Source organism: Gymnoscopelus microlampas, assembly GCF_963454915.1.
Source record: "Gymnoscopelus microlampas genome assembly, chromosome: 18".
NCBI classification, from domain to species: domain Eukaryota; kingdom Metazoa; phylum Chordata; class Actinopteri; order Myctophiformes; family Myctophidae; genus Gymnoscopelus; species Gymnoscopelus microlampas.
The window spans coordinates 34,480,065-34,506,887 of NC_139955.1; the positions used below are offsets into that span (position 1 = coordinate 34,480,065).

The 26,823-nt window shown below is 41.5% G+C and overlaps 1 protein-coding gene across 3 annotated transcripts; it reads left to right on the plus strand.

Annotated features, from left to right (window-relative positions):
* The first annotated feature begins 948 nt into the window (after positions 1-948).
* On the plus strand, positions 949-25,541 carry lnx2b (ligand of numb-protein X 2b). Of its 3 annotated transcripts, none has more exons than XM_084041033.1 (10): positions 949-1,201; positions 10,544-11,193; positions 14,153-14,349; positions 15,983-16,182; positions 18,216-18,641; positions 18,755-18,901; positions 20,821-20,995; positions 21,609-21,852; positions 23,279-23,440; positions 23,535-25,541. In XM_084041033.1, the coding sequence occupies exons 2-10, from the start codon at positions 10,781-10,783 to the stop codon at positions 23,668-23,670; spliced, it is 2,100 nt and encodes a 699-aa protein (XP_083897159.1). In that variant the 5' UTR covers positions 949-1,201; positions 10,544-10,780; the 3' UTR covers positions 23,671-25,541. The 3 variants fall into 3 exon arrangements, with proteins under 3 accessions (XP_083897159.1, XP_083897160.1, XP_083897161.1); XM_084041034.1 differs by having other exon boundaries at positions 10,547-11,193; XM_084041035.1 differs by lacking the exon at positions 949-1,201 and adding an exon at positions 9,446-9,647 and having other exon boundaries at positions 10,547-11,193.
* The last annotated feature ends 1,282 nt before the right edge of the window (positions 25,542-26,823 follow it).

Below are 26,823 nucleotides of genomic sequence, written 5' to 3' on the forward strand. Positions count from 1 at the left end.
TGGGGGTCCCGACCCATAGGTTGAGAACCACTGATGCCTACAGACATAAGAATGTATTAATTTAACTACAAATAAAATGACATAGCTGGCCTGTGACTAAACAAAGGCATATGGTTCATAACAACATCAGCATCAACAACATCACAGAACATCAGTTTAGGAAATAGGCACTGTCCCACATATTTCTTTCCAATATCCTGCCAACTTAAAAGTGTATTTATTGTAGAATATTTCAACAAGTGAATTCCAATTAATCAGGCTAAATCCTTTGAATTATAATTGACATAATTACTTAGACATATTTGGCATTTTTTAAGTTAATTCTTATACTATATGGTATATTTGATATATTCCATTTGAACAGATGTTATGTTACCCATAGGGCGGGCAGGCAGGCTACCTTGACAGATGTGACCTGTGTTCATATTTGCATGGATTCCATGGACGTCAGCTCAGACCATGATGGAAGAAACTCACATGTTTTACTAAGTAAAATTATCAATATTGCAATGTAGATATACTCTGTTACATGTATTAAAAATGTACTTGAGTAAAAGTACAAAAGTATTGGCATCAAAATATACTACGTAAACAATACCTCAAAATTGTACTTAAGTACAGTACTTGAGTAAATGTGTACACACACACACACACACACACACACACACACACACACACACACACACACACACACACACACACACACACACACACACACACACACACACACATATATATATATATATATAGAGAGAGAGAGAGAGAGCGAGGCTTCTCCATGTTAAACAGATGTTATGTTACTCATAGGGCAGGCAGGCTACCTTGACAGATGTGACCTGTGTCCATATAACCTCGCATCACCAGTCTTTCCACCTAGTGTCCATATTTGCATGGACTTCCTGTGGTGAACGTCAGACTGTGGTGTGTGTGTGTTTGTTGTTCGAAACTGGGACTGTTGCCCAGCCAGCCTGAGCCTCCGCCTGTGTGATGATGATGATGATGATGAACCACACCTGGGGGAACAGCATTATGACCACATTTCATCGCGCTATGGTGATCTAACGCGATGCTTCGCTAATATAGACGCTCGTCTAACGTTTTTAGAAGTTTTTTTCCCATTTTAATTCGGGATTCATCGAGAGTTCTTTGTTTTAAGCAGAGCAGAGCTAGGCTAACTTACTTCCGGGGAAAACCTTTACAGGTAAGACGAGTTTCGGTCTTGTTGAGTTGACTCTGTATCAGGTTATGTAATGTAATTCAAAGCAAACATGAAACAATGTGGCTGAACATGATGTTCCTAATGTAACACCTATGGTGAAACTTATGGAATAGTTTTATTACAGATAGATTGACACCCGTGGTGTGGTGGAAAGTAACTAAGTATATCTACTCAAGTACTGTCTGTACTTGAGTACACATTTGAGGTACTTTTACTTTACTGGAGCATTTCCAATTTCCAGTACTTTTACCACTACATCTCAGAGGCAAATACTATACTTTTACTCCACTACAATTATTTGAAAACTTAAGTTACTAGTTACTTTGCATATATACATTATTATATTATAAAACATACATTAACCACTTTAGCCCTATTTTATTATAGGCTATTTGAAAATAGCAGATCTATAAGCTCACAACACGTCGCGATGCTTGTAGGTCTGCATTTTAGTACTTTTCCTTTTGATGCCAATACTTTTGTACTTTTACTCAAGTGACATTTTGAGCACAGGCCTTTTACTTGTTACAGAGCATTTTTATATTGTGGTGTTGCTACTTTTACTGAAGTAAAATATCTGAGTACTGAGTACCACTTCCACCACTGACAGTTTGACACAAACAAAAAAAGGTTTTAACAGTTAAAGGTGTTCGCAACAAGCCGGGGGCCATCATTACTGTATGTGTATAATACATCATGATGCCAGTCAGGTGTGCGACACAGAGAACAAGCAGAGGTCTGATTTGTTCCCCACGTGTGTGTACTTTTATGACCTTCTCTATCAGTTGGCTCTATTACAGGTGGACCAAAGCGACTGTCACTATAGCTGTCAGTGGAGGACATTGAATTATTTATGGCTTCAGTTCAGAGAACACCATGGCTACTAGCTAGCCTACTTTTATGGCCACTAGACCAGCAAGAGGCTCTCAAACTTTTACATTTCAAGGACCCATCTTAACTCTGACAGTGTACAAATGGACCCTAATTCCATTTGTACACTGTCAGAGTTACAGCATTGTAAGGGTCAATTTAGAACCCCTTCAAGGAACCCTGAGTGTCCATGGACCCCACTTTTAGAGAACCACTGCACTTCCCCAGCGCCTGCGCCTCTCTGTGTTTTCAATAACAACAATACTAACTTTGTGTTGTTGTTGTTGTTGTTGTACATAACATGCTACCCCAAAGTTTGTAGCACTTTTGATAATGTGCAACACCCCAAGACTGAGGAAAAGTTGAAAAAGAAAGAATGATAGAGCAGCCATTTTATCACGGCTCGGCTTCAATAACATGTATTTTGTGCACATTTTAAAATTTGGTTAGTAGGCTATAAAACGATGAGTAATTTGCCCAGATGCAGTATGATTATGCCTCAAACAGTTGTCATGTTTTATTATTTATTTATTATAACATAATTAGTTGGCTATTTATCATGTAGGGTAGGGTGTAGGCTATGTCCTTGGGTGGCATTGGTACCGTACCGTACCGTGCCTGTTACCAACCTTTCTTATCTCGTGGAAAGATTCAGGAGGCTGTATTGATGACTTGGCTTATTTGGTAAGAGCAGCACTGTGAATGTCCATGAGCTAGTGCAGTGGTTCCCAAAGTGGGGGTCCCCACATTATTAGCTTAATGTGCAACATTATTTTCTCACTCAATGGTAAACAAAGTAAACCAGCATACAGTAATGTATAAGTGTATACAGGGTATCTGCACATTTCTAAAGTGACAATTTAAGGGCTTTAAATACCTTTTTAATACCAAATTGGTCAAATTGTCATATCACGTTAGAAAGAGGCAAACGTTGTTCAGTAGCCGATCTACAAGCTCACAGCGGTGTGAGCTTGTAGATCGGCTACTTTCACAATTTTATCTGTGGAACCGAGTCAATGTAATCCGTACAATTCCAAGTGCTTGTCAGGGTGGGGGGGTCCCAGTTCAAATATGATCATTTTGGGGCGTTCCGGCCTGAAAAGTTTAGGAACCCTTGAGCTATTGTAATGTTCTGCAGTCATGCATATGACTAAATATAAAGCAAGAGGCCTTCATTGCAACGTTTCAAGTCACCGTTTTAACTGTGAGAATTTGGAGAGAGGGTCTTTGTTTACAATGAATTACTATACTTCTCACTGTTCCTGTTGAATGGAATGGAATGCCATGTTTTAGAGGAATCCTTGTCTGAAACGTTAATGCCATGGGTGCTGTTTTAGACCAGTTTGGTATGCGTAGATGGACACTGGTCTGCTGTACAGTGGGAGGTTTAGAGACCCCATGTATGAGCTTTAGTCTACAGCAGTGGTTCTCAATCTGTGGGTTGGGACCCCCAGGGTCCCCACCTGACTTTGTGGGGGAGGCGGGGGGGGGGGGTCCTGGAGAAGAATTATTCCATATACTATATTCCATATACTATATTGTTATTATGGTTGCCATTTATCTAATCTAACCTTTATATTTTACCATATATTAAATCACTTGGTGTACTTAACACATTATGATATTTGGTAACTTGTAAGCGCCTAAATGTCTCCACTAGGCCTGATAGCTATTGTTCATGTTACAGCCTATCTTGTTATGGTTCAGCTAGTCCTTGAAGCAGCTACGGTATAACTATGCTCTTATAAGCCTGTGTCTCTTGGCTGAACTACTCTACCACTGACATGAGTGTTACTGTACTTCTCCCCATGTTGTACATAAAGCATAACCATCACCACCTAGAACATTGTATTGACTCCTATTTGCCTCATCAATTGCTGATTGATCTAGAATTCCATGACAGTCCCCAGATGACAGTCTCGCCCTCTAGGCTGCCTCATTCACTTGAATGGGGAATCTCACTTCCAGCTGAAACAGTGCAACTTGTAGTAGTTTATAATGGCATATGGTTATATATCACATTTCACAAGACATTGTACCCTGTAGGTAATAGAAATCAATTGGCTGAAAATGCTTTAACAAGTCTTAACTTTATATCCAAGTCGCACTGTTTCAACCAGTCTAGTGAATGAGGCAGCCTAGAGGGCGGGCCAAAGAGTACACTGACCGTTTGTCACTGATCACATGACCCCAACAATCATTTTTCCAGTTTTAGGCAACATAGAAGGGGGGAGGGGAGACTTTTTTCTTATCTCCACACAACAGTTCTAAGGTATATTATGACATGGTTCAATGTTGAAAACGAGTGGTATTCCCCCTTTAAGGACTTTTAAGACCTTTTAATAGCTAAACAAGAAATGATAGTCATATATATCAGCTCGCAGCAAGCTAAACCCCTTAAAGTACTGTCAACTACACTGTTTCAGAGACTAGCGAATGTCATTCTTATTAAGCTATTAATTGTTATGTAATACAATCCTGATATGATCTAATAATTGAACTAGGCTATTGTATCAGACAGATCGCTGACAACGTCGTCAGATGGTGGAGGGGTGGCCTTTGTAAACTGTTGTTGTTTGGGCCATTCATCAATCAAATAGACGGCTTATCAGACCGTCACACTGATGAGTAGCAGTATGTGCGCAGTTTAAACAGAGCGGCCTGTTAAGCGTTCAGTCTGGGTTTAGATCCCGTCTACTGTGTCCGATCATTTCCACTCGCATATACATGAACACAAACGGCTGTTTCTGTGTCCACTCTAGACCGGATATGCAAATTACAAAGGGAATTGGACAGTGTTTCAAACGAGGTCCAAAAAACATCCCATAACCGTTTTCTTCATCGAACACGGCCAGCATAGCATTCTGACTAAACACAGAACACACTATGTCATACATGTGTTTAGTAATGTACTTTTGCGTTCTATCGTTAAATAAAACCATATTTGCCCTTCTGTGATCCTGTCCGCAGAAACGCTAAACAAGATGGCTGCTCCTACAAAAGTGAGCTAGCCCTTTGATTGGCTGGCCGAGTGAGGAACAGTGCCACAGATTTACCGTAGAGAGAGAGATATATATATATATATATACACACACACACACACGCACACGCACACGCACACGCACACACACACAGTGGCCGAACACAGTATCCCATCGACATTTTCAGATCCCATATGCTGCGTAGTTGTTTAGATGCCATATTCTGAGAGGACATTGAGCCCTCATTGGCTGGCCTTTTACCAAGGCCAGCCAATGAGGAAAATGTGTTGAGAATGTGACGACTAGTTGCACGTCTCTTTACTGATCAGCCCTGCGAGCTGAAAAAAAAGATTGCTGCATCTAAAGTAATCAACAAACTATACTATAAAAACTGGTGAAACATTGGCCAAATTGTCAAATTATTATTTCTTATAATAAGAAATGGACAAAAAAAAATCTAAAAATAGCCGACAAGCTCACAACGACTCGTGTTACGAGGCGTTGTGAGCTTGTAGATCTGCTATTTTCACTAGTTATCTCTGGAGCCGAGTCAAACTAAATTGAATGGCTCAACTCCTAGAATTCCAAGTGCTTGTCAGGGTGGGGGGTCCCCCGGTTCACATGATTATTTTTGGGGGTTGCGGCTTGAAAAGGTTGGGAACTAATGGTCTACACTACAGCAAGGGTTCCCAAACTTTTCAGGCAGCGACACCCCCCAAAAAAACATATTTGAACTGGGGACCCCCCCACCCTGACAAGCACTTGGACTTGGAGGCATTACATTTAGTTTGACTTGGTTCTACAGATAAATATTGAGAAAATAGCCATTTATATATATATATAAATATAAATATAGTATAAATCACTTGCAATATGTTACGTAAACATTCTTTATTTTTAAGCAAAAAAACTTCTCAAAACCTATAAATCTTGAGAAGATGGCTCGTGCACAGGTGATGTTGCTCATTCATCCTTATGGTCAAATCAGTGCAATGCAAATATTGTTCATTGCATTTAAAACATTTGGATTTGCATGTTGTTGTGCAATAATGAAAAAGCAATATTGATGCAAGGAACAAGAACAATATTTTAAAAAGGAGAATATTTTTAAATAATAAGGTATAGGCTACTTGTTAGAAATAAATATTGCTTGACACTAACATTTAAATAATAATTCATATTCCAACTCTTCACTTGGTAATGCATTACCCCAAACTGTTTGCTACAAATGTCTTCTAAATGCTAACAGTTTTCTGAAAAGCTTTTGTTGCTATATCAGTGTGGTTCTCAAACTTTTTCAAGTCAAGGACCCCCAAAATGTATTTGGCCGCAGACCCCCATCTGAAAATATTTTGTTCCAGGGACCCCCAGAAGCAAAGTCTGAGTACAAATAAATTCCCTTGAAAAACTTTTTTTTTTATAGATTTGCACAAACATTCAAGATTTTTCAAAAATAGCAGTTCTACACGCTCATGCCGTGCTATGAGCTTGTATATCTGCTATTTTTGAAGTATAAAATAATGGTTATAGCTAAAATCTAAAATGACACGGATGCGTTCCCGGATTAAATTACTAGGGTCTGGCACCGTGCAGATTATGGTTAGAGACATGACACACCTCCTGTCTGGAACAGTCTGGCAGCCAAGAAGGGAAACTTTGCATGTGTTTTTTGTCCTCACCTGTGTCACAGAAGGTGTGTCAGCACATGTGACTCACTCATGTCAACAATGTGAGCAAGTGATTTGGCTGAGCTACAGTGTTGCCTTGTCCGCCTATTATAAGCGACTTTCACTTCTTTTGGGCTTGTTTTCATTCACCTGGTTGCTTATTTCTCTCACAAAATCTGGCAACACTGCTGAGCTATGAGGGAATGCCACCCCTGGTAATCCTCTCTTTGGAGAGACTCGAGGACACTTGGGTCGAAAGACATTTCCCTAGAAAGCTTAGAAAGTCACATGATTGCTAGGCATTTCATTTGGAGACTGTGTTGCCGCTTCAAGGTCACTTGTATATTGTGTTGGAGTAGATTCCCATGCTTTTACTTATCTTATCACATTCTATGCATAGCATTCATGTTTTAACCAAGTAGAGATTCAGAATCTGTCAACTGCAGTACACTACATTGCTCCACATATGGGGAGGCAGTGGAGCATATTAAGCTGACTATATTATAGTCAGCTTGTTGCCAAACTTGCCTTTTTAAACACAATTAAGGAATTTTTCACACCATGAAACCAGATTTCAAATATTTCATATGCTGTTAAATGAAATATTCATAAGTATGTATGAATACATATAAGTATTCATAGTGATACTACTGCCTACATGTGCAGGGGGCAAGCTATTAGAGTCTTAGACTGTCCACATTCTCTATGTGTAAGGAGCAACAACAAAAATGATGGCGTCCGTCCATGGATGTCGCCTTACGCACTTACATTCATGATTTACTTTATCAACTGCATTTGTTCTTTGTTAGGATTAAAATGTGTTTGGAAACGTTAGAAGGTGACGTGGCTTATTCTTAGTCACAAACTGACTTTGATTGCAGTCTTGATTAAAGGTAGTGTAAGTGATATTTTTTGTTAAAAGGTTAAATATATATATTTATATATTCTGATAGGAATTATCGCTAGTATTTGTTCTGTCACAGGGGTCTCCCTGTCCCTCCAGCTCTTTAATAAACAGAAAAAAACATTTTCAGGTAGGTGACAAGATTTAAGCCAATCGGGAGAGAGTACCTATTTACCAGCTTTTCACACACTATCCCTGTCTATCAATCTCTTCACGTAGTCGTACTATGTAGGCCACATTTTGAGAGCCTGCAGAATTTAACTCACTAGCATAGACAACAAGTTCAGGTCAGCGGCAACACCTGTAATTTGGTATTCATATTGAATAAACCACTCTAGTAAGTTTGATGCATTGTTTTTCTTACGGAAAAGGAACGTGATAAGGATGTGACCATTCAATCAGGGAAAGACTGATAATACTGAATCAGGAAGCTAATGTGGGTGTCTACATCATTGTATTCAAAACGACTCCATTCCTGCCATCCGCATTAAAAAGCAATGCCTGAGTTTTAAACACAAGCTGTGTTTTCAAATGTCTCCGGGTCAAAAATGGTAGAATGGTGTGGATGATAGCAAAGGGTACAACAACAACATCCTGTTTAGCCTGCCTGAGTTAAATTGACACCCTGCATTTGACAGTACATTGACGACACAGGGCAAGCAGGAGGCCGTCCATCATCATCTCCAGGGCCACCGCTTGGCTCCCTGCACATATAGCCACTGCTCTAATGAAGACATGCGCTGCATCCTAAACAAATCCCAAGGGTCCGTTCTCTGGCTAACAATGCCTGGTGATTTTCCAAACGTCGGACCACATTTTGTCATCATTTAATTAAATAAATACAACGTAAGGTATTGAATGAATGTGATCACCCGTCTGTTCTTCTCTGAGCATGCCATGTCCTTTTCAATTAGGCAATGCAGCCTATTTAAAATCATCTAGTTTATTGTTAGATTTCCGCTATCGGATCGCATTATTTTGGGGCTGGCTACAAGGTCATGTAAATTAAATTCCCTGCTAAATTGAGCACACCCTGGTTTCTCATTTGTTTGCCTCGCTGTGTTACAGGATTCATGACCCATATCCATTACAAGAATAGGTATCACCTGAGCAAAGTAAAAGAAAGGCTGTGAAGGACAAGTCCTGCATGACCTAAGTGAGCATCTGTATAATTATATGTGTGTGTGTGTATATATACACACACACACACACACACACACACACACACACACACACACACACACACACACACACACACACACACACACACACACACACACACACACACACACACACACACACGCGTATATATGTGTGTACATGTTGAGTTGTGTACTAGCACGGGCGTGCACGCTCATGTGCGTAACTGGTTGATCTATCTCTCAGATGCTCTTGAGTGCTTTGCCTGCGGTAGTGCGACATCATCAGCCCATAATAAACCATACCCCCCACTCTTTCTCTCTCTCTCCCTCCCTCTCTCTCTGTCAGACAGAAGCAGACTGAATGTTTCTCCTTTCCTCTGAACTCCCCTGTGCCTCGTCACACCGCTCTCCCTCTGCCGTCCTCCCAGCCAGTGCAGTGGGAGGGCATACACACACACACACACACACACACCCACGTATACTGACTGAAGGGCTTGATATACTTCCTTGTGTGCGGTGTCACGCACCAAAAATAGCAGATCTACAAGCTTTTCTGCTTATAGATCAGCTATTTTCGCTGCGCGACATCCATGTACAAGTAAGTATACAAAAACCTTTTATATTCTTTTCCTTCCCTCCCCGGCTATCTTTTGCTACATCCCCCTCCCCCTTCTCTCTCTCTCACACGCTCTCTCTCTCTCTCACTCACTCACTCACTCACAGAGACGCACATACACATTACTCTGAGATGTGCTGTTGAGGTAAAGGCTCTGGTTTCATTCAGGCTTTAGGCAGCCAGCATAGCGGCTAGGTTGGTTATGTGCAGAGGCTGCTGGGTGCTTGACAACACAGATATCATCTCAGGTGAGTGGAACAATACAATGCTAACACGGAAGATGTAAATGATAACGCCTTATATGCTTTTTATATCCACCTGACCTCTACACAGCAGGGGTCACACAATGACCAGTATTCGAATACAAGGAAGATGTTTTACTGCGGCACAGTTTAGTTTAGTTTTTTCTGAGGGAGAATTTACATTTTGACAATGAGCAACAGGACAAGTTGTACATCCATAATCTATTTATAATGTGATTTTGCTCCTTTGCTGTGTAGCATCTGATTTAGAAATGTTTCAATAAATACCGATATAATATTTGTGAGCTTGTAGATCTGCTATTTTTACAATATTTATCTGTGGAACAGAGTCAAACTAAATTGAATGCCTCAACTCCTAGAATTAATAATAACATGTATGAGTGGTAAGGTTGGAGTATGTATTCTGATATGGAGAGAGTCGCAAAAGTTTCTCAGAAGAATGCATTTGTGATCGGCACACTCTGTAGGAGAGGGAATTAGCGGGGATTAGGAGACCCACAGAGGGATGCAGACCTCTGTTGATTGGGCGCATGGGGGTCATTAGTGATGGGGAATTGGGATTGCATTTCTGCCCAGTTCTTATGCCTGTGTAGCTCCATGCCTTTGTTTCTTTCCATTAGCAGGGCTTTGACTTTAGCCCCTCTGCTATTTTCCTGCCTCTTTTCACGCGGCTTAGTCCTTTTGATGAAGCCCACGGTGATATTTATCTGAAATGGGAATTCCCTTTGTCCCTCAGGAAACTTGCTGAGAGGAAACAGCTGCCGCTTGCTGCCATATTGCAGGTCCTATGTGGATTTGTGTCATTTCCTGTAGAGCTGGCTGGTTTGGTTTGAGTACAAAGAATTTCTTCAACAGCAGACCTTTCTCTGTTTTTCTCTCAGCAGAAAGCCAAAATGAAGTCATGAAGAAGACTGGGTGAACAGTGGATTGTGACGTGGGTCTGATGATCTTTCCAATGGATTCAACTGGGGATGTACAAACCGATATATAGAATAGACCTTATGAAGTAAACTAGAGACCAACTGCTCGAGGAGATAAGTGGGCCGTGCAGACAGACGCATATCCCTTCCTGTGGAGCAGAGGAAGTTTGGACTGGGGTTCCTCCTCGGCCAGCGGCCATGACGGAGCCCAAGGTTGCCAGCAGCAGCAGTGCTAATAACAACACTGCGAGCCTTACATGGGCCCGGGTGTGTAAGGAGTGTGGCCAGCAGCACGAGGGCCAGGAGAGCCACCTGTACGAGTACCAGGATGAAGTGGACGATGAACTGGTGTGCCACATCTGTTTGCAGCCTTTGCTCAGGCCCATGGACACTCCCTGTGGCCACACGTACTGCTTCAACTGCCTGAGCAGCTTCTTGAAGGAGCAGGACTTCTGTCCGGTGGACCGCCAGCGGCTGCAGCTGCATCAGTGCCGGCCCTCCAGCCTGCTGGTCAGGAACCTGCTGGACAAGATGACCGTACTCTGCCCCTACAATGCAGAGTGCGAGCAGCGCATGCAGCGCTGCGAACTGCAGCCTCACCTGCACAACAGGTAAGGGGCCACTGAACAAGGAAAAAAGCGGGGATAGTGATGCTGATGGGCTGACATTTTAGGTTGCCCCAGTATTGGAGAGTGGCGTAATGCATCATATACGTTTATCATGCTAGATAAGAAGAAAAAAATAGTAATTTTCACAAGCATTTCACAGCATTTTCCACAGAAGGATGTTGATGGTTTCTAATATTATATTTCTTGTAGGGCTAATGTTCAATTTGCAGCTATAACACTGAATAGTCTTATGTGCTCTCTGAAACAGCAATGAAGTTGTGCTGTAAAGTTTGGGGTACAAATACAAAATGGTGATCTTGACTTCTCAAAATATGAATCGTATTGATGTAATTGTAGTCATAGACCCCATGAGCATGCAAGGCCAGTGTTTGCCAATTCATGGGAATTGGAATACTACATGGGAACACTGAAAAGGGGTTTAATAAACATGATGGGGAATTTTCCGTCAGTATGGGTCCGGAACTACTGGTCAGGAACCTGCTGGACAAGCTGACCGTACACTTCCCCTACCATGCAGAGTGCCAGCAGCCCTGAGTCTATTGACCGATGACCCAGTCATCAAATTATTGGCTCAGGAATGCGACAAAAACAAAAAACATTCCATGAATTCAAGGCTTCATGGCTTCATATTGTAAATATAGTTAATTTTATTGGCCATTATAATCATTAAAGGTAGGGTAAGTGATTTTCTTTGGTTAAAATAAGTGTTGAATAGCTCTATATTCTGATAGTACTCATTGCTATAGAGTGTTTGTTCAGTAACAGGAGTGTCCTTGTCTCTCCAGCTCTTTATAAAACAGAAAATGCATTTTCGTTTTAGTTTCAGTTTCATTTCCAATTTTATCCAATCAGGATAGAGAACTCAATCAGGATATAGATTAAACAAGTGAAATTGGAAGTGATGACACTAAGAAATGAGCATGCAAAGTTGGAACTGGAAGACTATAAAAATGAAGCTTAAAAATGGGTACTTTCTCCTGATTGGCTGAGATTTTGACACCTACCGGAAAATGTATTTTCTGAAGAGCTGGAGAGACGGGGAGACTCCTGTTACTGAACAAACACTCTATAGCAATGATTACTATCAGAATATAGTGCTTTAACCTTTTAACAAAATACTTTTTGTTTTAACCCAAAAATATCACTTACCCTACCTTTAACATTAGCAATTCAATTAAATTCACATGAACTGTGTGTTTCCCTTTTAATGTATTCTATAGGTAGGTTTATTTTGGCCCATATTTCATTTTAGCGCTTGGACTCTGCAAAAAAAAAAAAAAGTCCCTACCTGAAGGAGTGCTTTAGTTTTAAAGGTGGTGAAGTCATGAAGAGACAGAGAGACTACTGATGCGCCCTTGGGCATGTAAAATGACTAGTTTCTAAGCTGCCTAGTTTCAAATGTCACCCTTGTATACGGCTGCTAAAGCTATTATTATGTTTTAGTGTCTGACACATATTCCTGGTAGCTAGTGAAGATATTAAATGTTAGTAGTTCACCCCAAAAATGTTTCTATCAATTACACACCCCATAAAATGAATTATTTTCTATCAATTACACACCCCATAAAGTCTTGAATTCATGGCGATTTTTTAGTTTTTGTCGCATTCTTAAGCCAATAATTTTATGACCGGCGGAGACTCAAGAGTCCTACTGAGTCTATTGACCGATGACCCGGTCATGAAATTATTGTCTCAGGAATGTGACAAACTAAAAAATCTCCATGAATTCAAGGCTTCATGGGGTGTGTAAAGAGAATAAGTACCTTTTTTGGGTGAACTACTCCTTTAACATTTTAACATAAAACGTGCACCGTTATTCATTCACAAGCTGTTGAAAGCCAGCCTTCATGTTTTTCACGTGGTCTGGTCGCTGTGGTGCTTATCGTCTCACGTGGCCAGTGACGCGATCACTTGTGGGTAAACTAAGGCTTCGCTGTCATAGAGGGTCACAGTCCTGCTGCAGCCTCCCAATGTAAACAATGAGGAGGCAAAGTTCAGCCACCAGGAACAAACAGCAGTACTAGCACTGAATGACTGACTTAATCAGACTGAACCTGTCCCCCACCACAGACTCCCTGCAATGCAGTAAAATAGTGTGCTCATCTGCATAGCGCTTCTCCTCTGAATTCTGTATGTGAATCTAGTCTCTCTCTCTCGCCCTGCTTTACTCTACCACACTGACAGAAACTGTACTTGACTAGCCCCCCTGTCCTTTCTAAATTTCAATCCATTTAGACCGGGAACGCATCTGTGTCATTTTATAGATTTCTTTGGCTATTCAAAAAAATAGCAGATATACAAGCTCATAGCGCAGCGCTGAGTGCCACATTATGAGCTTGTAGATCTGCAAAAAAATGTTTTAATCTTGAGATTTTGTGAAAATCTTTGAATATGTATTTTTTTTAAAGCGAACATTTGTAACTCAAATCTTAGCTTCTGGCGATTCTACAAATGTCTTCTAAATCCTTGCTGTAATCAGTGGTTCTCAAACTTTTTTCATGTCAAGGACCCCCAAAATTATGTATTTGCACGTGGACCCCTCCCCCCCCCCCAGAAGCAAATATTTGAGTTAAAAATGTATATATTCAAAGATTTGCAGAAATGTTCATGATTTTTCTAAACTAGCAGATTTACAAGCTCATAGCGTGGCACCGAGCGCTACGAGCTTGTAGATCGAAGAAATAAAATAAAAATTACACACGGATGCATTCCCGGTTTTAATGGATTAATCTTTCTAGCCCATTAAGCCTCCTGCACCCTTTAGTTGTGCTTCAGAACAGGACTTCCCTGCTCATTTTATATATCATTATCATTGATTAACATGAATTAATGCTCTGTGCTGTTGGTGGGACCAACAACACAGATCAGTAGTTGAAATGTGTGATAGATTTTGCTTAGATCTCTTGTTGACTGTATGAGTTGGATTATTTCCCCCCCTCAGGTGTCCTGTTTTCAAAAAGATGAGGGAGGAGGTGGAGCGAAAGAAGAAACCGTCCTGGAACGAGTTAAAGGGGATTAAGAGCGCCGAGGGAGAGTCGTCGGCTGATGCTAAACACGCCCCTGTACCGTCGAGATCTTCCGTCCGAAGCCAGGCCGAACCTGGGCTAATAAATCCTGCCTATGAGGAGAGCGAAGATGGTATGGAGTCATTTCACGAACCAAACGCTAATGCCTGTTTCCCACTGGCATGTAAAGCGATGAATCCACAGACAATGTCATATATTGCCTGTTGATTGCTGTGGCTCATACAAGTGCCTCCAAACAGACGTGTGTGTGTGTATATAACAACAAAAATCACGTAAAAAGAATAATAATGAATCAGACTGCTTGTGGAAACCGGATATGCCCTTTAGTATATATATATCTGCGCATACGCACGCTTTGTGAATGAGGGAAATCCTCTCTTTTTTGCCAGCTATTTTCTATCCAGCAATGTTATGGAGTGTACGGCATGTGGGAAGGGGGCCTACAAAATACTATAATGACATAGCAACTGTAAGAATAGTCATCCAAATTGCTGTTGAACTGTTGATTGGTGTGCAAGTGAAAGGGATGGTAAGCATTTGTCAGAGGTGAAGTGCTCATGGCAGGAGTTGTCAAAACAGTGGAAAATATACACATGTTTTAGGCCTCAGGGTTTTGATTTTGACGCACAGGTGAATCATCATCATTAGAACATGGAACAACTCGCATACGTTATAGTTGACTGGTTCAAAGACACACCTGCAAGGCACCACGGAATCGGTCCAAAACGTAGTTTACAGACACCTGGTAACTCCTTAGTTCTCGGAAAAAGCTTACATCATCATTCTCATCGACATTGTCTGGATTTACAATTGCTCAATTATTTAGATGTACCTGAAGAGGGAACACTAACAGATTGCACAATCAATCGTTATTCCCCCCTTTAAGATTTCCCTATTAAATGAATTATGACTTATGAGTCTGGCTGGAGAGACTTGACACAACTAACCTCCTTCTCACAAGAAAACATCACAATAAAGGTAGCAAAATAACCACTGCAGCTGGACTTAAAGAACTATAGAAGGGTAAAATCATGGCCTTTGTACGCTATGATGTAAGCCTCCCAGCTGCAGCTAATAAAAGTAATAATGGGTGTGTTTGATTTAGGTGTGCCAATATGCAAGCATTGCCAATGCTGTTGGACGTTTTCATCGTGGGAAATGTGAACGGAATAACTAACAACATTCTTCGTACTGCTCTGTCTAGCAAGCCAAGTCATTCATTCAAACAAATGTTTGTAATAACATTTGTTTTCATCATTACATAACATTATGCAGTCATAACACATTCTCTAATGACTTCTGCTTTTCACAAATAGAACGACATTGCTGCCTACATGTATACAAACACATGATCAATATATATTACACTCAAATGTCATTATGGACAGTTTGGAGGAGCCCCTGCCATGTATACAAAAAACCCCGGCAGTGTTTGGGGGTACAGGGGCTTTCACATAGGAAGGGGCCGTCGCCCAGGCCGCTTTGCTTTAGTAAATTGTATTAGCTGTACCTACGTTGATTATATCACAGTGTACTAAGGTCAGCCTGCCATGTTTTTAACCTTCTGTAGTTCTTAGCTTTTACTGGAAAAAAAAGCTGTTTTTCCCCCCTGTTTTTATTATATTGTCATGAAAAAGCAGTGTAGATCTTAGGGATATGTTGTAAACAAAACTTCATGTGTCACTAGTAAGATCCTCTTTCCTCTTTGCATGCACTTTCTAACCCATGCACCCCATGCCCTCCAGACAACACCCCCCTGCGGTCTAGTCTGGTTTCAGAGGCCAACGTGGTGGAGCTGTTCCGAGATGAGCCAGAAGACGAGTTAGGTCTGCGCATCGTGGGTGGGAAAGACACCCCGCTGGGCAACATAGTCATCCAGGAGATTGTCCGTGACTCGCTGGCGGCTCGTGATGGCAGGCTGGCCCCAGGGGATCACATCCTAGAGGTGAGGGAAACTCTTAACATGTGGCGTCGCTCGCCGACACACCACCAAGAATCCGTTATTTTCAGTGAAGTATATACTTTGTTGAGCAACAAAGTACATATTAGGCTTAAGCGATGATGAGGGTGTCTGGATGAAGTAGCTCTTACTGTGAAGTATTCCACATCTCCTCTGCTGTGTGACTGAATAAAAATGATGGCAAACCAAAAGCACTTTGCGTGCACAATTTGTCCTGGTTCAGTCCTGAGTATATTTTGTACACAAACACTTCCATCTTCTATATCACCTCCTCACCAATACACAATGTTGTAAACATGACATTTGAAAGCAAGGTCTAGGAAAGCAGACTTTCAAGATAAACAAGTTTAGCTCCATGGCAACCGGTGTGGCTGTGCACTTCAGGGCACCTAGGCCTGGCTTTAGTGAAACATTATTACTGTAAGCAACATTTACTGGCTACTGTCACTGATCCCCTCTTCTTTCAGAGGATCAAGGTTCACACCCAAAGCTAACTGGAACCTGATCTGGCTGTGTATGGCCTTTTTTTTTGTCTTGTTTTGCTCATAGCCAAGTCAATTAATAACACTGCTGTGATGTTATGCTGGTTATAACTAGGGCAAAACATCAAGAATGATAATGAAGTACAATTTAATAAGTATAATCAGTTTCATCCCCCTTATGAAAAGCTATTTTATAATGATTTGTTTACATGGCATAGCAGTGTTCTGTTCATAGCAAACCATGGAATTATGAAACCAACTGTACACGTAACAATGCTGTCTTGCGGTTTGCAATTGCATAGAGCAGAATGAAGGTGCAAAGAATTATTATAGAGGGGATTTCAGTAAGGTGCGGCTTCCTCTCTTCCATAATCTGTCTCCTTGGATTTCTGCCCTCCGGCTGTCCTGGAATGTAGTGCCACTGTAAACTGAGCTCAGGACAGATTCACCCTGAGCTCCGTTACCCCTGCCTCAGAATGCATCTAAAATGCAATGTTTCCTCAATGCCCACCAATCCCAAAGCTGGAAATGAAAGTAAAACTTACCAGCTAACCTGCCTCAGGAGTTGTAATAGTAGACCCCCACCCTCTCTCTCTCTCGCTCTCACTCTCTCTCTCTCTCTCTCTCTCTTTTGGCTTTTGTGGAAGCCAGTGCATGTAAACAGATATGTTTTAGGTGAGTGAAGATTGCATTCCTAATTTCTTGAAACTGAATCTCTCTCTTCCCCTTGAATCAATGCATTGATTTTGTGAAGGCCTTTTCTCGAATGAGATTTGTAAAGCAGGCATTGTTTTGACAGGCAGCTATTTTTAAAGGTGATAAAATGACAAAGGTCCTAAACAAAACTAATGAATTTTTGGACAAATATGTGCTGTTGTACTATATCAGACTATTCATGAGATCTTATTGCATGAGTTTGATTTGCTATGATTCAAGGCTAAGAAAGTGGCCAACATGTCAGATTCCCAGAGTGAACAGCTACATTATCATAGCATCTTGAAGCATTTTAATAGAATTGTCTAGAAGCAGAAAAACAGACAATGTCTAATCTAATTGTCCTTCATCACATGGGCCATCTTGGCTGCCTTTGTGTACAGTATGTGCATATACAATATACTAGGTCTGGGTGGTATTGGTAGAATCAAATATTGTGCTATATTTTTTATGTGTTGATAATGTGACAATGTTTTAGGGATGACTATTTAGCTTTCACAATATATGTACTCCATAGACTTCTATGAGCAATTACCATCAGTAAGAAATGTGGGTATGGTAATCATACGGGTTGAGGCATTTGTTTTTCATTTCACTCAGCTAGAATTGTCTAAAGGGTTCATACAATGTTATAGCTTTACCGTAATGTAGCTTTTAATAACAGGAAAAAACAACATGTAACAACAACCAAAATCCCAACCTCATATCACAATGTTGATATATTTTCCAGCTATTATACCCTGCATTGTTGAAGAGACCTGTTTTTAAAAGTGACAGCGTCTCTATCTCTCTCTATCTCTCTCTCTGGTGTCATGTTTCTAGGTGAATGATGTCAGTCTGGCCTCCGTCCCCCACGGCCGGGCCATTGCCATGTTGCAACGGCCATGCTCCGTGCTCCGGGTCACCGTCATGCAGGAGAAGGGCTTCAAGCCACGGCCTGAGCACCACCCCGCCCTTTCCACCACTGCCACTGCCTCGCAGTCATCTCACAGTCTCCATGGCAACGCTAACACCAATAACAACCCAGGCACAGTCATCCATGTGACACTGGTGAAGCGAGAGCGCTCGGAGCCACTGGGTATCAAACTCATCCGCAAATCGGACGAGACCGGGGTCTTCATCCTGGACCTGCTGTCTGGAGGCCTAGCAGCCAAGGACGGCAAGCTAAGGAACAATGACAAGGTGTTGGCAATCAATGGACATGACCTCAGGCATGGAACCCCTGAGAGTGCTGCCCAGATCATACAGGTATATGTTGCAGTTAGTTAGTGCTGCCAAGATGAGTCTTCAAATACTTGATAGGATATCTGATGATCTGGGAAGGATATATGAATTTGTTAACAAAGTGAATGTGCCTGCAGGCTAGTGAGGTGCGGGTGAACTTTGTGGTGATGAGGCATGCAGAGGCCCAGGAGGAAGGAGGCAGTAACGGAGAAGGACCACAAAGCAGAGCAGCCAGGAGGGCTCCTGAGCCACAGTACTTCAGACGCCGCTCCACCTACATGAAGGTAATCTTGAAAGACCTCCTAGAACAATGCCACTTCTGACAGATTTTGAAACCTCAAATCTGAAAATGTGCTCAAACCTGTAGTCATACATCGTACATAATGACATAGACGATGTCACAGGCTGGTGACTTGAAGTCAGAGTCCGCAGTAGTCCACTGTTATGCTTCAAGCGTGCAGTACTAGAGTTGGCCACTAGTTTATTCTTGCTAAAAAAATCCACTGCGGTCCTGCTGGCTTGGTTACCAACCACTGGGCAGGGTCTCTGCAGACACCACTGGGCCATAAGTAATGATTGATAATTTTGGGATATGCATGCTATTTCACCACACCCCTGCATGAAAATAATCAAGTCTCAAACCAAACATGTAGCTGCTGGGTGGGCGTTTTGTCAACCAACGGTGGTGGTTGGCGGTTGTCCAGAACCACTGATCCAGTGTCCAGACCACCAGATCTGACCGATATGCCCATATATATATATATATATATATATATATATATATATATATATATATATATATATATATATATATATATATATATATATATATATATATATATATATATATATATATATATATATATATATATATATATATATATATATATATATATATATATATATGGCATATTTGGAGATCCGTTTTACCAGAACGGTTCAACCGCCGATCTGACCGATACTATATACTGATGATATCAGGGATCTCCATATGTAGGCATAAAAGGGATAAAACAGATGTCCATAAAAGCCACACAGACAGACAGATACAGGGATCTCCATATATGGGCATGAAAGGGACACAGTTAGACAGATGGGTACAACGGGTACTCTGACAATGGGTACAACGGGTATTGCATAGGCGGGTGGGGCATGGATTCCCAACTTGCATCGTTCCTGACGTGAGTAGTCCCGAGTATATTATATACCAATAATCACACTTTTTCATTTTGTAAGATAAGTTCTTACTCAGAGACCTGTGGCCTTGCTATTCTCTTTCAGCATTCCTTAGCTTTGAAAAAGAATGGAGACAGAAGTACGTTTCCCATTTTACACCTCACACAAAGCGTACATGACATACAAAAATGGGTGTATGTATGTAACAATAAGCAGTTCCATATGTGGTACGTAAGGGTAGTCGCCACACTTTTGTGGGTGACACTCGGCTGCAATGTATACGGACTGTAATGAGAAGCAACTCCCCTCCCCCGTTGGGAGCAGACGCCTGTGCCGGTGAGGGGAGATAAAAGCCCTTCTCTGGGGCCTCCCTCTGTCCTGATCAAAAGAGCCAGGGTGCTGCTCGCTCTGCCGCTATGGGGCCACTGTCTTGTTTTGTTTGGTTGTTTCTTTGGGTGACAGAGGATCAAAGCTGGTGACAGTTAGCTTTCGCCTGCAGAGTGGAGTCTTTTTAGTCTTGCTGAAGTGGGTGGGTTCCCTGCTGGGGCAGGAAGAGCCCTCCCCCGTCCCGTCCCATCCCATCATTGCCCCCACTCCCAGACCTACTCTGATGGTTTACAAACTCTGGAGGAAGATGGTTCAAGCTGTCAGTTTCCACACGTCTCTTCCATTACGAGAGCTTGGTGTTGATCCTCACACATTACCTCTGCCTTTACTTCTCGGCTGCATCTCAAATGCTTCACATTTGTTTGTACGAGTACTTTTAGGAATCCAATAGGATACAATAGGAATCGGCTGAAGTCTAACGATCCCAGAGATGAAAACTCTGGATCATTCATGAGCATGTTCTCCGCACACTGGGAAGCATTGCATATGATTTTCACATCTTCACAATAGAACAAAAAGGGATGCATGTTAAATATTGAGTTCCCCTTTAGTATTTGAGCCAGCCAGACGTGCACAAAGAATAGACCAATGGGGATCTTTGTGATGTATCATATGAAGTGTGCCATTCATTGCCGTCTAGGACCCTCCAGGTGGCTTTTCCAGCCAGGAGAAGACGGTGAGCTTGAAGAAGGAACCTCGTCTTTCTCTGGGCATCACCATCGCTGGGGGGCGGGACTGCCGCAGTCGCCTACCCGTCTACATCACCAGTGTTCAGCCCGTAGGCTGTCTGCACAGAGATGGCACCATCAAAACAGGTGCTTACTGTTTTCAGACATATTTATTCATTTGAACTAGTATATTTTTTAACATTGCATCTTCTACAAATAAAGTGATTTGACCCCAAAAGGGCTACAAAGGTTGGGTGAACTGTTTTTAAAACCATAATAGACATCGGGGTGGCGCAGGGGTGATACTCCTGCCCACCACTGTGCCGGGCATTCCCTACGAAGTACAAACACAATTGGCCATGTTTGCAGAGAAGTCAGGTGGGGAGGGTGGTTTCTGTAGCTGCATTAGCATTGCCGTGTGTTAGGTTTGTCGGGGCACCTTTTCATTGGGGAGCAGAACTGGAAGTGATAGCGTGTTCCTCATGTGTTCTGTCCTCCCAGTGAAAATATGCGGAGCCCTGTCAATGTCACAATGTCTACACCCTCCCCTAGACCAACTAGTGGGGGTCAGCCAGGGCTTACATGGGGGAATCGGCATAATGATTACATTTGAAAAAATAGATGTACTCTTTATTTTCCCCATAACATCAACTTGAACAGAAACTGAATTGAACCCAACCGTGATGAGATGCGTGTCTCGTTCAACATAAGATCCTCCAAAGTCATCTTGATGTTTTCCATGTTATCTGGGCGGCCTTAGGTGACATTCTGCTGAGTATCAATGGTGTAGACCTCACCCAACTGACCTACAATGAAGCGGTGTCGGTACTGAAGGCCCAGACGGCCCACAGTCAGGTGGTGTTGCGTGTGATCCAGACCATCTCAGAGAACCCGGAGGAGGATGGCGAGGCAGGCAACAAGGACGAGCTAGAGTCTGGGGAGAACTCGCGAGATGATGACCTCAACTGGACCCCACTGTGGACACGATGGTTGGGACTGCCAAGGTACAAACATCATCAGAACACACTTCAAAACATTTGAAAATAATTAGGTAAACCACTAAAACCCTATATACTCCTTTTTCCCCTCTACATTAAAGGTAGGGTAAGTGATATTTTTGGGTTAAAACAAAAAGTATTTTGTTAAAATGTTAAAGCACTATATTCTGATAGTAATCATTGCTATAGAGTGTTTGTTCAGTAACAGGAGTCTCCCCGTCTCTCCAGCTCTTTAATAAACAGAAAATACATTTTCTGGTAGGTGTCAAAATCTCAGCCAATCAGGAGAAAGTACCCATTTTAAGCTTCATTTTTATAGTGTTCCAGTTCCAATTTTGCCTGCTCATTTCTTAGTGTCATCACTTCCAATTTCACTTGTTTAATCTATATCCTGATTGAGTTCTCTATCCTGATTTGATAAAATTGGAAATTAAACTGAAACGAAAATGCATTTTCTGTTTTATAAAGAGCTGGAGAGACAAGGAGACTCCTCTTACTGAACAAACACTCCAGAATATAGAGCTATTTAACACTTATTTTAACCAAAGAAAATCACTTACCCTACCTTTAAATCACTTCACCGTAAATAGGCGATCTAGGCCTAGCTAGCCTATTATGACATGCCCAAAATAGGGACGTTAGAGTTCATGTGGTTAATGTTGCACAGCCTCAAAGGTGTCAATAACATAATTAACATAAATAATTTGTCATCTTCTTGTACTAACCCCGGTGGAATAATTATTTAAGTATTTGGTAGCATGATGCTAATCTATGTATAAATTCCAAATCTGTGTGTATCCATGTCCTTTGCCTATCTCGAGAACCGTCTTAACCAATCGCCTTGACATTTGGCCGACACCCCAGTGTCAAGTATTAAGTCAATCTGATCAGCGGTTGTCAAGAATTGGTGTGCGCCATGATTACAAGTCACTGCAAAGAAAAGAAGGACGGGCATTGGGCAGCCCCCGCATATGACACAATATGACATAAATGATGCAAGGGCCGAGTGTCGGCCACGAATGACGGGTATGGGCTTGTACTGATGTCATAGTACCCGCTGATAGCGGGTACTGCACTGGTAATGCATAATGCTACCGCTTTGAACCCACCAAAAAAGCGTCCGCACACACGCTTTATTGTGCGCGCAGGTTTGTGCACGACAGTTATTGCTAAACCTAGCCACAGTGGGATGTCTGGTCAATGCATTTCAATGATAATGCGCACAGACAAACATTTTTCCTGCTCTCCTTCACGTGTGCGAGTGGAGCGTCCATGCACGGCCAGTGAGAACCCAGCTGCATTCAATAACATGGATCGGAAGAAAAGCAACGTCTGTGTGCTTATGCTTGCGCACCTGGTGGGTTTCAGGGGTAACAGATTAGCCTTCTGTTATCTCTCTCTCTCTCTCTCGTCTATTTCTTTGATATTTCAGTCACATGCACTGGTGCCGTGACATCGTGCTGCTGAAGACCAACAACGAGAGCTGGGGCTTCAGCATCGTCGGGGGTTACGAGGAGAGCCACGGTCAGCAGCAGCCCTTCTTCATCAAAACCATTGTGCCTGGTACACCCGCTCACTTTGACGGACGCCTCAAGTAAGTTACCCATTCTGTTATTTTAGAAATCACACCTCATCGCAACTAGTCACTGAAGCCCATATTTACCGGCTGAGTCTGTGGTTCTCTCTAGGTGTGGTGATGAGATAGTGGCGGTGAATGGTGCCACCACGGTGGGCATGAACAACTCGTCTCTCATCCCAATGCTGAAGCTACAGAAGAATAAAGTCACGCTGACCGTGGTGTCCTGGCCAGGGAGCCTGTTGTAGCAACATGCACACATACAGACTACTTTAACCACTTAAACACTATTCAAAAATAGGACAAGCTCATGGGCTTGTAGATCGGCTATTTTTAAATATTTTTGAATGTATTTTGTCTATAATGAAATGCCCCAAATAGGGACTCCCGGGTGAAAGTGGTTAACCCATAGCCTTTTCTTCCTCCCCTAACCCCCTTATAAAACAAACACCATGCCCTGCGCAGCTGCAGACTCCACAAAGCGACTCACTGTCCCCTTTTTCCACGACAGATTCTCACAATCTTGTTTTGATGTGACATTCTTGTAAAGTTGAACGATCACTGAAGTTCATTTAGTAAACTTTTTATTCTCTGGCATAGTTTGTGAAGACTGTAGAATAGATTTGAATGCACATGCTCTGTCTAAAGTGGGATTTCTTTTGTAGCGGGTGTGCTCAAAGGGCAGTCGATTGTATAACTCAGTGATCAAAATGGGTTAATCAGTTTAAGATGGATGACAATCAAACCTAAAAGTAAACTGCGAGGATCACCTTTTTTTTATTGCTTTTTGTTTTTATTTTTACCCTGTCTTGGAAGACTTATGCAATAGTACTTTGCGGATCAAATGTTTTTATTACGTGTTAATGGTGATTTTTGATTCAACTGATTCGTGAGTTTCATCCGCTGACATTATCCAAAGATGAAAGATTCTGTATGTACGTACTAATTTTATGGCAATGAAGAAATCTGAATGACTTGGTATGGTGAGGAAATGTATCACTGATGATGTGAACTGATGCCAAAGTCAGGTAAATCATTCTGTCCATTTCTTGTCTACTACTGCTACTTAAATTTTGTGATTGTTAGTAGAGTTATATATCAAAAACTGTTACAAAGTGCTTTAGAAAATAATGAAACCATGATGGACGAAGACATTACTATACACATAGCCTATATTATATGGTGAAAACATATTATAATTTAGGCATTGTAAAAGCTAAAATGTGTAAAACCGTTAGCAGTTATACTTAATTGTACGAAGGTGTGTCTAGGTGAAAATAAAATGGCAGATCTACAAGCACACGTGTCGCCTCGCGAAGCGTTGTGAGCTTGAAGATGTACTTTTGAATAAATTCATGACCAAAACGGGGACGACAGGTTGCAGGGTGTCCCAAGCCTAAAGGGTCCAGATTTCAAGGACTCACATTTTGGTTTGTAGCCTAGATTCTGGGATGTAGGGGGCTGGCTCAAGATGTTGGACTGCCCTTCGGTACATGTTGGATTATAATGTCTTGAGGTGTATCAAGTGGACAGACCCAAGCCTTAAAAATAATTCGGAAAATCTTAACAGGCAACTTGTGGGAATTGGTCCTGTAATGTGCTTTTAGTCTTTATCCATGGATATTAAATGACTGTTTATTTTGATTGTGACTGACTTCCATTACCACTGTACTGTATTTTGCTTCAATTTCTGTACAATGCCTCATACTGAATGTCATTGATAAAGTGGGTGCCTTGTATACATCGAAGAACAGATCAAAAATGAATACTTGCCTTAATTGCCACTAAACCAAAATGCTGTTAGTTTTTCCCTTTATCTACCATTCAGCTCTTTTACTTAGAGAGAATGTTTTAACTGTCACTAAGTACATTGGGTTTTGCTGAAAGTTTTAATAGTTAATAAATTGTAGAAAGGTAATATTGCCTTGCCTTGCCCTACACGTAGCTAAGGTGGTTTATGTTAATCATTCTTTTTAGGGCCGTGTAACATCAATGGCCTTTTGGTAAGTGTGGAAGTATTCTAAATATTGCTTCATGAATATTTTTTCCCTGAGTAAAGAGTTGCTGTGAGATATTATAAATATGTTTTATGATGTTCAATAAACTCATAAGGAGACAACCTTGTTTTTTTTCTCTTATTGAGACAACTATGCTTTGCTTTGTAGGGCGACTGTATCGTGCTGGAAAAGCAGGGAAAAAAATGTTTAAAATAGCAGATCTACAAGTTCACAATGCATTGTGATGCGATACGTTGAGCTTGTAGATCTGCTATTTTTGGGGCACGACATGTATGAATTCTGCATTAGGTTCATGTCTGAAAGTGTAAAGTATGTCTCTCAAAAACTACAGTGAAGGGTTAGGCTGTGACCCAATTTTGTACTAATACCATACATAAAGTATGTAGTGGCTCCTTAACCGGCAGTATCATACCCATAATGCATTGCATCAACAACCATGGCTGAGCGCAGCCATTAAAATGGGTGTCTTTAGGCATTCGTTGAAAGTCGTTACAGGCATATAGGTGTTTGCCAGGGTAAGGATCTGGAGGGTGCTTAGCCATTGAGATTGTATGACTTCAAGATGAATCTTTGTGTGGTGGTCACCGGACTCTCTTTTCCCAGTGTTTCGCCCAGGTGGAAGTGGTTTTGAGGTTAGGTTTAGGCATACTGGTAATTTCTGTGAGGTTATACCAGTCCCTGGTGGTCACATGTTAACTCCATCAAGCAGGATGTAATTGGGTTGATTGAGAACATGCAGGCTCAGAAATACCCTTCGTTTGTTTTTTCTGTTGTGGCAAATATTTAGATAAAAACCTCACTAATGTTTCAGTGATTATATTTTGATTATACAATAAATTGAATTGTACTGTATTTATGCTGTAAATGGGTAGACTTTGATTATACTTACACCTGGCTTGTAGGTGTAGATCTGTAGGCTATATTTAGTAATGTGCTGGAAGGGAAACTGTTGCTTTAAAGCTGGAGTAAATATTAAAAATACAATAAAGACTTACAGATTATTATTATTATTCAGGTGTGATCTCCCAAGGCCACCTGGGCCTTGCACTCATGAAGCATGGTCTGACTATGGTACACATTAGAGAGAAGAATTTATCAGATGCCACCATAGAAGCAACCATGTCAAAGCATGTTTGAACTAGCACCATTGGCATGACTTAAAAGGTTTGTGTTGTGTTGAGAGGTCCATGGCATTGCCTCTTCAACTTGTTGTATCATATGGGAAATAACTTAATTGCGACTGGATGTTCTGCTTAAAGAATAGGTGGCTGTGAGATATTCATGGTGTGCTTTACAGCCACTTTTGCCATTGTTTTTTGTTGTTGAATGCTGTAGTGTGGTTTGATTTGTCAGATGCAAGATTGGCAAGTGCCTGCAGCTGTG

Bases quoted from the DNA above. Each gene is read 5' to 3' on its own strand.
- lnx2b (XM_084041033.1), top strand. From the start codon at position 10,781: ATGACGGAGCCCAAGGTTGCCAGCAGCAGCAGTGCTAATAACAACACT. The intron at 16,183-18,215 runs GTGAGGGAAACT...TCATGTTTCTAG, and splicing joins CAGGGGATCACATCCTAGAG to GTGAATGATGTCAGTCTGGC. The intron at 20,996-21,608 runs GTGCTTACTGTT...GGGCGGCCTTAG, and splicing joins AGATGGCACCATCAAAACAG to GTGACATTCTGCTGAGTATC.